This window comes from Mustela nigripes, chromosome 10 (assembly GCF_022355385.1).
Source record: "Mustela nigripes isolate SB6536 chromosome 10, MUSNIG.SB6536, whole genome shotgun sequence".
Lineage (NCBI taxonomy): Eukaryota > Metazoa > Chordata > Mammalia > Carnivora > Mustelidae > Mustela > Mustela nigripes.
Window position 1 is genome coordinate 65,000,032 of NC_081566.1, and position 13,496 is coordinate 65,013,527.

Consider the following 13,496-nt stretch of genomic DNA (forward strand, 5'->3'; position numbering starts at 1 on the left):
CCCGGGCCCACTGCCCTAGCGGTCTGACGGCCAGAGTCCGCCCAGGGGTGAGCGCGGCACCAGCCTGTACGCAATCAGTGTCGCCGGCGCGTGAGCGCCCTGCTTGTGATGAGGCCAAGCAGGGAAGCCTCGGTCTTGATCCCAGAGACCTGCTGCTGGCTCACGTGCCCTTCTGAGAATCCTGTGCGTTAACGTGTGTCAAGTTCACACGTGTCAGGCAGCACCTGGCCCCTAGCAGACCCTCCAGTGTTTGTTGCCGGTACCATTTGCCTGGTCAACGGGTTCCCTTAGATCCGGTCTCAGGGTACGACCTTCTGTCTTCCCTCAGTGGGCGCGGCAGAGCCCCTTTCTCCAGAATACTTGCTGGGGCTGTGCGGAGGCCCCCAGGGGAGGGAGAGCTGTCCCTGCCTGGGCCCCACGCCAGCTCCGAGCAGAGCCCAAGAGTCGAGGCCCCCACGGCCCCCATCTTCCATGTCCGCGCGGTGGACACGGCTGCAGATGGACACAGCTGTGCCCCGTGGTGCGAGTCACCTGTCCTTTCTTTGATTCCAGGTCCAAGTACGAGGAGGACAGGAGGTAAGTGTGATGTTATGGGGGCCCCTGGCCTCGGGGGTCACAGCGGGGCGTGGGGTCCAGGCCGCTGCTGTTCTGGGACCACCGCCTGGGTGGCAGGGACAGTACAAGCACTCTGCCCGCACCCCCTTCCCCCCACCGTCGCAGCGCCCCCATGGACTTCGCCCTCAATGCCTACATGAGCCATGCCGGGCTCCGTCTCCGAGAGGCACGGCCTTCCAGTGCAGCTGAAAAGGCCCAGGCAGCTCCCGACAAGGACAAGTGGCTGCCCTTCTTCCCAAAGACCAAGAAGGTGACAGAGCTATCTAGAAAGTATCTTCTGGTGCGGTTCTTTGCGGGGGCAGGGAGGGGACATGCTGGGAAAGTCCCCCCACCGCATCCCTGCCCTTGATCCCACTGTCCGTGAGGACCCACAGATGAGCTCAGTACCACGCCAGCTCAGGAACCTGTGGGAGTCTGCTTCCCAGTTCGGGGCGCACCTTGGGGCCAAAGGCCATGTCTGGGGATTGGGACCTTCTCCAAACCAGGTGTCTCTTGTCTCAGCAGAGCAGCAATTCCAAAAAAGACAAGGACGCGTTGGAGGACAAGAGGCGAAACCCTATCCTCAAGTACATCGGGAAGCCTAAAAGCTCGTCACAGAGCAGTGAGTCTAGGGGGTCGGCGGCCTGGGCAGGGTGCAGCCACGGGCCCACACGCCACTTCCTGTCCCTGCTGCTCAGTCTCCCCTTGCCGGTGCCTGCAGGCTTTTCCAGGGACAGGGACCAGAAGGCCATGTTGGTCCCTGGGCCTGAGTCTAGAAACTCAGAGCCCGTATGGTCGCAGAGGAACACCCCCGCCCCCTGCCAGCGGCAGTAACTGCCCCATCCACCTTCTCCAGTCGGCTTTGTCCAGGCCCCGGCGTCGTGCGGGCGGCACATGGGGGCCCTCGAGGGGACGTCCAAGTGACCATGCAGCAGAGCTAGGCAGATGGGGCAGGTTTGGGGCCGAGAGGCCCCCCGATGCCACTGCGCACCCGGAACTCGGGTGGGCCATTCGCGGGCTCCCGGCTCTGTCATGGCTCCGGAACTTGCCGCCGGCCCCCCGGGCAGCATCTTCAGCCGCCACCGGTAGTCTCAGGAGTCTGGGAAGGGCCCTGGGGTGGGCCAGCAGCCTTTTCGGAAATGGCTCTTGGGGATGGGGGGGTCTCTTCTGGATGAGACCAGAGGTTTGCCCCACTACCTTTCCACTTTCCAGCTCAGTGTAAGTTTTGTTTTGAGTCTTGAAGCATTGATTTGACTTTTCATGGTTTACTTTTGTTTCTGTTTTTTTTTTTTTTTTTAGCATTTCATATTCCCTTGTCCCCTGTGGAAGGTAAAAGGACCATTTTCTGTGGGTTTTTCTTTGCTTTAGCTTTGAGTTTCCATCTCTCAAGTCTGTGTCTCCTTCTCTCTCTGTGGGCCCCTCCTCCGTCCGTCCGTCCGTCCCTTTCCTCTGTTTGTCCATCCCTGTGACGCAGCCCGCTCCGGGCACTGCTCTCCAGCCCCCTCCCGTCTCGGGGATCGGGCTCCAGAAGTGCCGGGGCTCTGTGTGCACGTGGGAGGCCACATCCCACGCAGTCTCCTCGGATTTTTGTTTCCCTTGAAATGACAAAATTCCTCATTCTGGAGGGTTGTGCGGGCTTTCTTCAGTAGACAGCAGGTCTCCAACGGTTCTCTGGGGCTTTTACTGTCTGTCCGTGCCTCTGCTTCAACCCTCCGGCGTGGCCCCTCCCTGACCCTGACTCTGAATGCGGTGGACGGCGCCGTGTAAGTGCGGCAGTTAGAGGGAACGTCCCACTCTGCGCGGGAGCCTCGCGTGGCTAAGCCCCCGCGCACGGAAAAATCACATCCTCACATCAATCCCGAAAGGCTGAGCGCCTCCAGGCGGGGGGAGCCCAGGTGCTGTGGATTACGCCCCCCCTCCCCGGCCCCCGTGCTGCACCGTCACATGCCAGGGATCCTCTGGCTCTGCGGTGGGTCTCTATGGAGAGAGCCGTGGGATGCAGTCAGGAAACATCTGGGCACTAGAAGTCATTTTCTGTAAAGTGACAGTTAAAAATAGTGATATTCAATATTATTTCAAGGTTTTAAATTCCTAGATCCTTTATGCTACTTTAAAGAAGAAAAAGTTTAAAATTCTGACACAAGGTCTATAAAAATGGTAGAAAAATAAAAGAACGGCCTTACGTCCCAGGCCCTTTGTTCTTCGCACACCCGGTCCCGTCCGTCCTGTCCGAGAGAGACCAGCCCCACCGATCTGCCACCCGGGGCCCCCGGGAGGGGGAGGGGCCTGGCGGTCCCAGTGATTTAGCGATTGGGTTTGCTGTTCTCAAATTCCCGGGACATCAGGAAAGTCTGGATCCACGTCTGAGGACCGGCCCGCCCTCCCCGCGGCAGACACCCCACCACCAAGCTTTGGACCGCTTGGGGTCACCCCTGACTAGCAGGGAGTGTGTCTGGTTGTTAGTAATGTGGACTCGACTTCTGTCTCGTTTCACTGTCACCCAGAGGATGGACGAGAGAGAACGGGGGACACCAGTGAAAAATGGGCTCGTTTTAACAAACTGTGTTCCTTCCTGCCTGTTTTTCACCGTTACCCTGGCTTACTCGGTCATGCCGGCTCCCAGACCACACTGTCCCTCGTCATGGCATGCGGCTACTTGCCAAGGACGCGTGGCCCGCAGGAGGGGAGCAGGGACTCTGCCAGTGGCTGCGTGCCCAGGGTGTTCCTAGGCCCCACGCCATCTCCCAGCGATGCTGCTCAGGGTGTGAGCTGCATCGCTGAGCCCGGGACAGGTAGAGGTGGCCGCGGTCCCCAGAGTAAGGGTGACATAGCAGTCCCTCGTCCAAACACGTCCTCACAGCCCCTCGCAGTGGGTCTGGGAAACTTCCCCAGCTGCTGCCCAGAGGGTCCTAAGTTCCGCTTCCTCTGGCCCGGGCGCGTTCTTGCAGAGCCCAACATTGGCTCTTTAGGGAGATGTGGACGTTTCCACAGGCGGGACCCAGGTCGTGTAGGTAGGATCAGGGCTTCCCCAGCTCCTGTTCTGAGGTCCCTGGAGCTGAACTCACTGTCTTTGAGGACGAGAGCCCCTCTCGGGCATCACACGAGCCTTTTGAGTTTCTTACCTGTCCTGTTTCTTTGAATAAGAAACGTGAGAGAGAGACCACCGTGCTGCTCTGCACACTAGTGGGAGAGGACCTGGAGCTAGACCAGGGACGGGTCTGGTCCCAGGGACAGGTGTGGTCCCTGGGACGGGTCTGGTCCAGGGCTCTGGTCCCAGGGACGAATCCAGAGGAAGAGCACCGTGTCTCCTGGCTCTTAACCCAGTGCTGCTGTCCTCCTGCTTGCTCATAGCTCTGTCTTTGGGGCCAGGCGGGAGCGAGGGTCTTGGGGCGCCGTCCCCGGACAGGAAACCGAGTGTGCTCCCTTGTGTCTCTGCTTCCAGTCAAGCCAGGCAACGTGAGGAACATCATTCAGCACTTTGAGAACAACCAGCCGTATGATGCCCCGGAGCCCGGGACACAGCGGCTGTCCACCGGCAGCTTCCCCGAGGACCTGCTGGAGAGTGACAGGTGAGGGGGGCCACATGGTGCTGGCCGCCTCCCCAAGGAGGGGAGCCCGGGCAGCGACTGCAGCCAGCATCGACCCCCCTGCCTCGCCCACTCCCTTAGCCTGTAAGGCGCCCGCTGCAGGGCTCGCAAGCGCTCCGTCTGCCTCCCTGCCTGAGGACCGTTGGGAAAGGATGTGCTCTGTGCTGGCAGTGAGGCCCGTGGAGGACAGAGCCGGGCCCCTGACTGCCCAGCCTGGGGCTGCTCACCCTCAGCGTCTGCTCTGGGTTCATCCGGGGCTGCTGAGCAGCGTCTGTCCCGGGAATGGGCTAGAGGCTGAAATAGAGCTGCTGATCGGGTCGCCACGGGTGTCAAGGCGAGAGAAGACCGTGGGGCAGGGTGGCGGGAGGCGGTCCTGGGAAATAGCGAGGTCCCACGGAGACGGTTGTGGGCGCCCGTGAGGAAGAGTGCGGAGATGGGGCTCCCCCGCCTCCCAGCACAGCGCTCTTCCCTCTCAAGACGCGCAGGGTCTGCAGCGTGGTCTCTGGGTCCTCAGGAGAGCCCTGCTCCGGCCTGGGCGCGCCCTGGACTGTGGTGTGATAGCAGCCATGTCCTGTCTCGGACTCTCCAGCCAGCACTTCAGTGAAAACGCTGGTCGGAAAGCTCCGAGCACAGTCACTCTCACATTCCCTCAGTCACTCTCAAGCTGTAGTCCCCATGGTCCTGCGTGTGCAGAAAGAACACATGTGTGACTCGAGCCTGAGCCTCTGAGCGGGCACGCACGCAGTCCCCAGGGAGCGGCCCGGGGGGCCAGACCGTCTTCCCTCCGAAACCATAACCGCACCGAGTCTGCCGTTCCCGCTCGCACCCGAGGCTGCTCGTTTGCAGGCCGCGTCTGTGAGCCTCGTGCGCTGGGACGACTGCCGTAGCGAGGCCAACGGAGAGTCGGGGAAGAGGGAGGTCACGCTTGTCCCGGGTGGAGGGATTGAGTGCTGGTATCAGCAAGCGCATCAGATGAGTGGTTCTGTAGACGTCACGTTTGGGGAATAAGGCGAGGCCTTCTGCAAACCTGTGTTCTTGAGGCTGCCGGGGAGCGAACTGTGCCCTGAGGCCCTCACTAGGCTCCTGACTCCGCGGTCGGCGGAGCCCTTGGCCTGGCTCTCTCTGCGGCACAGTGGGGCCGGGCTCCGCAGGTGAGAGGAGCCCCAGTTCCAGAAGGCAGCCTTCCTTCTAGGGACGGGGCGCCGGAGGTGGTTGTGCCCTGCTCCTGGGGAGGAGTTCACTCACCCGCGGTGCCCAGGAGGAGGCCGGGCGGCGCTCACTGGGCTCAGGCGGCCACTGTGGGGCGCTGGCGAGAGTGCTGGTGGCAGGCTCGGTTGCAGAGGCTCTCGCTGACCCCGGGGGGCGGGGGGTGTTCAGAGGATGGGCTGGCGGTGGTTCCTAACCCTCAGGACCCCAAGGGCAGGGAAGCTCCGTTTGGGTCCTTGGTGGTTCGGACAGACGTGATAAACGGGGACCGAGCTACTTGGTTCTTTTCTCTGCGGCAGCCTGCTGTACGACCAAGAGCTCCCCACGTGGGTGGAGATGAGTGACAAGCAGCAGGGCCGGGCAGGGAGGCCCCACCCCGGGGCCGTCAGGGGTCCGCGGTGCCGGCTGCCACTGCGGGCCTGCAGTGCAGGACGCGGAGGAGAGCAGTCCCGGCCGTCGGTCGGCCTCTCACGTCCCAGAGACACTCTGTGGCCAAACGTGGCTGCCAGGGCACAGCTTCCTGCCATCAGAAGCCAACCCCCTGCCCCCCCCCCCCCCCTGCCCCGCGAGCCGGCCCGCCCCCAGGAGGGGAAGCAGAAGCTGGGAAGCGAGCACAAGACAGGGACGGGAAACCCTGCGCCACAGCTAGGGCAAGAGGCCAGCAGCGGGTAGACCTTGTGCCAGGCCTGCCAGTGAGGAGGCTGGCCTGCGTGTGAAAGGGTAGCATCTGTCCCCCTGGTAGGAAATCCCAGAGAGGGAGAGCTCTGCCTCCCGCAGAGTCCGAGGTAGGGGCTGACCTGCTCCAGAGCCAAAGGCAAGGGACACTGGCCACCACACGGCCCGGGATCCGGACCTCCAGTGCCCACAGCTGTCTTGGCAGCTCCGGTCTCGGTAGCTGTACACAGCACAAGTCTGGTCTGTTGGTCCCGGATGTCCCTTGTCCTCTGGATGGAGACTTAGAGCAGCAGCAGTTGTCACTGGGAAGTTCAGGCCCTGTGGGTTGGGGGTAGAGGGCCCCTGAGTCAGGGTCACAGGTGTAAGCCGTCCAGGCTGTCAGACCCTGGGTCTCTTGCCCTGCTCCCCAGCTCCCGCTCAGAGATCCGCCTGGGCCGCTCTGAGAGCCTGAAGGGCCGGGAAGAGATGAAGCGGTCGCGGAAGGCGGAGAACGTGCCGCGCTCTCGCAGCGACGTGGACATGGACGCGGCCGCGGAAGCTGCCCGCCTCCACCAGTCAGCCTCCTCCTCTGCCTCCAGCCTCTCCACCAGGTGAGCAGGGTTTGGGCAGCTTGGTGGCAGGGGTGGTGGGGGGCAGGGGTGCTCTCTCGGGGCAGCGGGTGCTGAGGGCTGACTTCCTCCACAGGTCTCTGGAGAACCCGACCCCTCCCTTCACCCCCAAAATGGGCCGCAGGTGAGTGAGGCGCCCGGCCCCGAGCGGCTGGTTGGGTGTACGCATCCGTCTGCACAGCTGGAGGTTTCCCCCCGGGCGTGGGGCAAGCGGGTCGGACTGGCTGTTGGGGGCGCCCTTCCTCCTCGCGGAGCCGGCCCTCTCCCCTCAGGAGCATTGAGTCCCCCAGCCTGGGGTTCTGCACAGACGCCCTCCTCCCGCACCTGCTAGAGGACGATCTGGGCCAGCTGTCAGACCTGGAGCCGGAGCCAGACGCCCAGAACTGGCAGCACACGGTGGGCAAGGACGTGGTGGCCGGGCTAAGCCAGAGGGAGATTGACCGTCAGGAGGTCATCAACGGTGAGGGTGTGCGCCGGCACTCGGGCAGCGCCCAGGGGACGCGACCGGCTCCGCGTCGCGTGCCTTCCCCAGGGGCAGCGGAAGTAGCCCCTGGGACGCCAGCGCCCGAATGCCTCAGCAGTGAGGTGGTTGGGGGTGACAGCCGTCCCTGCGGATGCTTGCTGACGTCTCCCGCTCTGCCTTCCTCCGTCCCGCGACGCCCCGCTCAGAGCTGTTTGTGACGGAAGCGTCCCATCTGCGCACGCTCCGGGTCCTCGACCTGATCTTCTACCAGCGGATGAAGAAGGAGAACCTGATGCCCCGAGAGGAGCTGGCCCGGCTCTTCCCCAACCTGCCCGAGCTCATCGAGATCCACAGTGAGGGGCCCTCCCCCCACCTGCTGCCCCCACACACACATGCCTGTTCCAGCTGGCCTCCAGGTCTCTGTCCCTTCTCCACCACACACCAGGGCCCCCTGGAGCAGCGCCCCTCGCCAGTGCTCCCTGGCCTGGAAACCAGCCTTCCCCTTTCCCTGGACCCTTTCCTGCCCGGCACTGGTGCCACGGGTCCCCTCTGAGGGTGGCGCCGGGTCCGGCCACATAGCTTTGCCCCAGGCCCCTGTGTCCCTTCTGTCCGTCCCAGATTCCTGGTGCGAAGCCATGAGGAAGCTCCGGGAGGAGGGTCCCATTGTCAAGGACATCGGTGACCTCATGCTGGCTCGGGTACGCCCAGAGGAGACGGGTCCCCTTTCCCACGGCTGCACAAGTGGCGGAGGAGGGTATGGGGCAGGCATGTGACGCCCAGACGGTGTTCCTCGTGCCGCAGTTCGACGGCCCTGCCCGGGAGGAGCTCCAGCAGGTGGCCGCCCAGTTCTGCTCCTGCCAGACCGCCGCCCTGGGGCTCATCAAGGCCAAGCAGCGCAAGGAGAGCCGGTTCCAGCTGTTCATGCAGGTGCGCCCACGGCCAGCAGGGGAGCCCCGGGCCTCCCCCGCCCATCCACGCTCAGAAACATGGCCTGGTGCCCGCTCTCAGGACAGACCACTGCTCCCAAAAAGGACCTGATCCGCCGTCAGGAGGCCCCGTTCACTCCCAGGGCCCATGGGCACAGAGGCAGTACCCAGTTCCTCGTCCATAAAGTGGGCATGGCAGTCGCACAGGGGCGCCTGTCCGGCCACCCCCTTCCCTGGGTTCCCTGCCTGGCGCCACCCACCTTCCCCTAAATACTTAAGGAGTTGCTCTCCAGGATCAGGACCCACTTGGAATTTTCATACCCATCTGGGGCCTGAGCCCATTGGCCGGCTCCTGACTGGGCTGACCTCTCCGTCCGCGTCCCCATCCTTCCAGGAGGCTGAGAGCCACCCCCAGTGCCGACGGCTGCAGCTCAGGGACCTCATCATCTCAGAGATGCAGCGGCTTACGAAGTACCCCCTGCTGCTGGAGAGCGTCCTCAAGCACACGGAGGGTAGGGCACCGGGCGTGTGGCCCCACGCAGACCTCCTCCGAGCGCAGCCCTGCTTTGTGACCTTGCGCGAGACCTTCCCGGTCTTCAGGGTCTGCTTCCTGGCCTCATTAGGGTCCGTCCAAGAAAGCGATCACAGCTGTGCCCTAGGGAAGATCAGGTGTTCAGAGTCGAGAGGAGGGAGGGGGGTCCTCCAGCCTGCGTGGGGTCTGAGGAAGCATCTGGATGCCTGCGGGGTTGGCACATGAACTCCCCCATGACCGTGGTCCCAACCCATGGCCAAGGCACAGTCGGCACCCACCCTGCCTATCCCCCTGTTGGATGCCTCCGTGCCCTTGGACTTGGGGTGTTGGAGTCTGGGTATGGAGTGGCCCCCCGGAGGCTGTTCCTGCCCCCAGCTGGTCCCCGGCCCTGCCCCACCCACATCCCCAGAGCTGGTTGCAGGCCAGGCGGCAATTCCCACGAGCTGCTGGTGTGTTCAGAGAGGGGTGGTCTGAAACCAAGGCCCCTCCGTGGCAGAGACCCCTACGTTTGAGGGCCTCAGTTAGGCAAAGGCAGCACCCCGTGCCCACGCCTGCCAGCTCGCCAGGTGCATCAGGCTTTGACGGGCTTCCCAGGCAGGAGCCCCTGACTGCCACCTCTGCCCCGCCGCAGGTGGCACCCCTGAATACGAGAAGCTCTGCCGGGCACGGGACCAGTGCCGGGAGATCCTCAAGTACGTGAACGAAGCAGTGAAGCAAACAGAGAATCGGCACCGGCTGGAGGGCTACCAGAAGCGGCTGGACACCACGTCCCTGGAGAGGGCCAGCAACCCGCTGGCCGCAGAGTTCAAGGTGGGAGCAGAGCCGGGGCCTGGAGGGACTCGGGGCGGGTGGCATGGCCAGTCTGGGAGGGGGTGCCCCAACGGGACCCCACGCACACCCAGGCAGACAGCCCCAGGGGCAGGGAGGGGCCTTGGTCCTACCCATGCCCCACGGGGCTTCCGAGCAGAGAGGGCTTCCTTCCTGCCGCTGGCCCCCAGCTCCTCCGCGGGGCGTCTGGCGCCTGGGTGATTCTTGCATGAGCTCGATGAGCGAGCAAGTGAGTGGCTTCTCCCTCCAGAGCCTGGACCTCACGGCCAGAAGGATGGTCCACGAGGGGCCCCTGAGCTGGAGAATCAGCAAGGATAAGAGCTTGGGTAGGTGTCTGGGCACGGGGGCCGCGGCTCCCCCGGGGGTGGGGACGGAGCAGCCGGCCCCTGACGGCAGCCCTCCCCACCGCAGACCTGCACGTGCTGCTGCTGGAGGACCTGCTGGTGCTGCTGCAGAGGCAGGACGAGAAGCTGCTGCTCAAATGCCACAGCAAGACGGCGGCGGGCTCGTCGGACAGCAAGCAGACCTTCAGCCCCGTGCTCAAGCTCAACGCCGTGCTCGTCCGCTCCGTGGCCACCGGTACCCACAGGGGTGGGGGCAGCCCAGGGTCAAGCTCTCTGCCTCCCCTGCGGACCCCCTGAGCCAGAGGATGGGGCCGGAATGGGGCCGGAGGGCATGGGGGGGGCGGGTCTCATGTCAGTCAGACAGGCAGACAGTCAGGAAGGAGCCCCGGGACAACGCCTGCCGTGCCTCTGGGGCTCACAGGCTGGGACAGGGACTAAGGCCCTGTGCTCCCACCGTGTTAGGAGCAGAGGTTGGGGATGGCTATGAAAGGGACCTGTGAGGGCCCGTCCCAGCGTGGGCCCCACGGGGTGCACTGACCCAATGCGTGTCATGCCGTGGTCGAGGGTCCGGGCTCCAGGGCTGCTGTCCCCTCCGTCGCCCGCCACCGACCCTCCCCTCCCCCACACAGACAAGCGGGCCTTCTTCGTCATCTGCACCTCGGAGCTGGGCCCCCCCCAGATCTACGAGCTGGTGGCACTGACGTCGTCAGACAAGAACACGTGAGAATTGAGGGGGCCACGCATAGATGCTTTCCCTTGGCCAGCGGGGACACCGCAGGTGCAGGGGGCCCCAGGGCCATTGTCCTCGCCCGAGTCCAGTGTCACCAGCGCCCCTTGCTCCTCTCACTTCTGCCTGCTGCCTGCCCTCGGGGTGTGTCTGCCCCTCTAAGCTCCCTTCATCCACGCGCCCTTGGCAGGCGCCTCCTCCTGGGCCGACACCCACCCACCCCATCTCTCCTCTCGGCGGCCTGGCGAGGTGGCGTGACTCAAAGCACAGACTGGTGGAGTCCCACGGCGTCTCGGTGTCAGGGCCGTGCTCCGAGCGTGGGTCTGGCCTCTCGGGTCGTGTGGAGGGAGCGAGCCGCTGGGCAGCGCGGAGCCCAGAGCCCGGCAGAGGCGGACTGTTCGCGGCTCGCCGCCGGGTGGTGGAGGGGGTGTGCCGCGGCCTCGTCCTCACCACAGTCCTCTCTGCTCCTGCCACAGATGGATGCAGCTTCTGGAGGAGGCCGTGCGGAACGCTACCCGGCGCCCGGGAGGTGCCCCTGCGCTGGCCCATCCGCCGCCCCCGGGCCCCCAGGCGCCGGCGCAGCAGAGCCCCACACCCAGCAGGTGCTGGCCCGCGCCCTCGCTGCAGGCCACCTGCTGGCTGCTTCCGAGCCCTTCCCACCTCGGCCGTCTGCCCCGTCTCCTCTCCCCCTACCTGGCTATCCTGGAGACCACACGGAGGGGGGTGCGGGGTATACGGTCAGGACTGGCAGAAGCCAGCAGCATCCGCCCTCCCCGCAAGGTTGCCGGCCAAGGGCAGGTGCCGGAGCCTTATACCTCCCTGTTCGGACCCCCCCCCCCCCGACTGCCTGTTCTGATGCAGGAGGCCAGGAGGCATCCGAGACCTCACCCCTTCTGGCTGGCAGAACCGCAGCGGGTGACCACTGGTGCCTTTTTCCCTCAGGGTCCAGCTCGATGGCTCAGAAGTATTCCACAGTGAACCAGAGGAGCTGCCCGGAGGTATGTGCCCTGAGCTGTCTCTGCAGGACCCTCCCCCGCTTCCGCCGTCCAGTGTTAGGAGGGCAGGTCAGGAGGTGATGAGAGAGGCCCTTGGGGCCTGAAGTGTGAGGTTTGGATAGAACAGAGGAGTGAGTGAGCAGGGGGTCCAACAGACCTGTGCGAGTGTAGACAAGCTCACGTGGACAGAGAGTCTTTTTTTTTTTTTTTTTTAAGATTTTATTTATTTGACAGGCAGAGATCATAAGTAGGCAGAGAGGCAGGCAGAGAGAGAGGAGGAAGCAGGCTCCCCGCTGAGCAGAGAGCCCGATGCGGGGCTCGATCCCAGGACCCTGAGATCATGACCTGAGCCGAAGGCAGGGGCTTAACCCACTGAGCCACCCAGGTGCCCTGGACAGAGGTTCTGACCCTGGCTCTCTGGGGACAGGTGTTTGGCCATTGGGTGGAGTCCAGGGGCCCTTGCTTCCTGCTCCTGGGCATTTCTGTGGAGAATGACATGCCGGGGCGACAGCGTTCCCGGGCTGGGGCTGGGGAGGAAGGGTACGGGGTCCCACTGAGCGACTCCCTGGGGAAGGATGTAGGGCGCTGGGTTTAGAGAGAGACCTCCAGGCGGGCGTCTGCGCGGGTCCCTTCATGCCTCCTGCGGGTCTGTGGCCACGGGCCTTCTCCGGCTCTCGGTCTGCAGTGTAAGCGGCGCCCCTGCCCACCCCTGCCGTGGCCTGCGCTCTGCTGTCCCCACGCCTACACCGCTGCCTGCCGTGTTTCTCACAGAGGCCCATGAGTGCTGCGGTTCGTGGGTGTCTCCCACTAGAACTTAAGGTCCCCATGGGCTGGACCCGTGTTTTGTCGCTACTGTGGGCCCAGAGTCTGGGCCAGTGTCCGGCCATACTTGGTACTCAGGAAGCATCAGTAAACGTCCCCAGAGTGAATCAGCCAGGGTTCCGGTTCCCCTTGATCCAGAGCTGGGCACCGGGTCAGCCCCCACGGATCGTCCCCCCCACTGGCTCACGCCACCCTCCCCCCCGCAGCAGGCCCTGGGCCCCAGCAGAGGGCGAGGGGGACGCACCCGGTCCTGCCGGAGGATTCCGAGCGGGAGGGCAGCCTGGAGGAGGAGCTGGGTGCCCTGCCCCATCCCTCCACGTCTGCGGATGGAGAGCACAGGGGTGGCCGGACGAGAGACCCCATCCTCCTGCCCCTCCCAGGCCCTCTGTTCACGGAAGGGCTGGCCGACTCAGCCCTGGAAGACGGTGAGTGCCTGGTGAACCCCTGGTCCCTCCACCGGCCCGAGGGCTCTCCCTGCGTGTTTGAGGAGAGAAGGGGCCCAGACGGTCGGGACCCCGTGTCCCCACGCCAGCTCCGGCCCGTGGGAAGTCGGGGAGAGGACACGCCCCGTGCTGGGGACACCACCTCCCTTTTTCTCCTCCAGTGGAAAGCCTGCGACACCTCATCCTGGAGAGCCTGCTGCAGGGTCAGCGCCCTGAGGACGACCTCACCCCTACACCATCCCTCGGGAGCAGCACCTGTCACCCCGCAGACCCCGGCTCTCCAGGGCACGGCCTCCTGGGGGTGGAGGAGCCGGAGCAGGGGGACGCGGCTCTCCGCTCCCTGGAGCAGCTGCCCCCGCGGGCCCGGAATTCCGGGATCTGGGAGTCTCCCGAGCTGGACAGGAACCCCGAGGAGGAGGCTCCGAGCGCCGAGGCCACAGGACGTTACCAGGTGGTGAGAAAAGGTAAAATGAAGGGACACCCCCCGTGGAGACAGACCCACAGCTCGCCGGGGTCAGGGCGAGTGCAGGTGGCGCTGAGCATGCGGAGGCCGGCGCGGGGTCCCGGGGATGACGCTGCCGCTGCGCAGAAGCTTTGGGGTCGGAGGGTTTCAGAGCCTGTCCCCTGACGTCTGTGGGACCCGAGACCAAGGCCGAGCCCCCAAAATGACTGAGCCTGAGGACGGCTGCAGGAGCCAGCTGTCCCGGAGAGTGTCTGCTCTGTGTTTGAGGAAGTCCTGTGGCTCC

The 13,496-nt window shown here is 64.6% G+C and overlaps 1 protein-coding gene across 9 annotated transcripts in view; it reads left to right on the forward strand.

Annotated features, from left to right (window-relative positions):
* ARHGEF11 (Rho guanine nucleotide exchange factor 11) overlaps positions 1 to 13,496 on the forward strand; it is a 75,545-nt gene that overhangs the window by 58,800 nt on the left and 3,249 nt on the right. For 6 of the 9 annotated variants that reach the window (XM_059413611.1, XM_059413606.1, XM_059413609.1 and 3 more), the window contains 20 exons: positions 553 to 576; positions 721 to 865; positions 1,117 to 1,216; positions 1,894 to 1,923; positions 4,037 to 4,163; positions 6,473 to 6,652; positions 6,747 to 6,794; positions 6,943 to 7,130; positions 7,340 to 7,486; positions 7,752 to 7,831; positions 7,935 to 8,060; positions 8,454 to 8,571; positions 9,223 to 9,401; positions 9,670 to 9,745; positions 9,831 to 9,998; positions 10,393 to 10,483; positions 10,967 to 11,092; positions 11,433 to 11,488; positions 12,514 to 12,732; positions 12,912 to 13,214. In XM_059413611.1, the coding sequence (XP_059269594.1) occupies positions 553 to 576; positions 721 to 865; positions 1,117 to 1,216; positions 1,894 to 1,923; positions 4,037 to 4,163; positions 6,473 to 6,652; positions 6,747 to 6,794; positions 6,943 to 7,130; positions 7,340 to 7,486; positions 7,752 to 7,831; positions 7,935 to 8,060; positions 8,454 to 8,571; positions 9,223 to 9,401; positions 9,670 to 9,745; positions 9,831 to 9,998; positions 10,393 to 10,483; positions 10,967 to 11,092; positions 11,433 to 11,488; positions 12,514 to 12,732; positions 12,912 to 13,214 (2,531 nt within the window). The remainder of the gene's footprint in view (positions 1 to 552; positions 577 to 720; positions 866 to 1,116; positions 1,217 to 1,893; positions 1,924 to 4,036; positions 4,164 to 6,472; positions 6,653 to 6,746; positions 6,795 to 6,942; positions 7,131 to 7,339; positions 7,487 to 7,751; positions 7,832 to 7,934; positions 8,061 to 8,453; positions 8,572 to 9,222; positions 9,402 to 9,669; positions 9,746 to 9,830; positions 9,999 to 10,392; positions 10,484 to 10,966; positions 11,093 to 11,432; positions 11,489 to 12,513; positions 12,733 to 12,911; positions 13,215 to 13,496) is intronic. The other 3 variants (XM_059413604.1, XM_059413607.1, XM_059413608.1) reach the window with 3 other exon arrangements.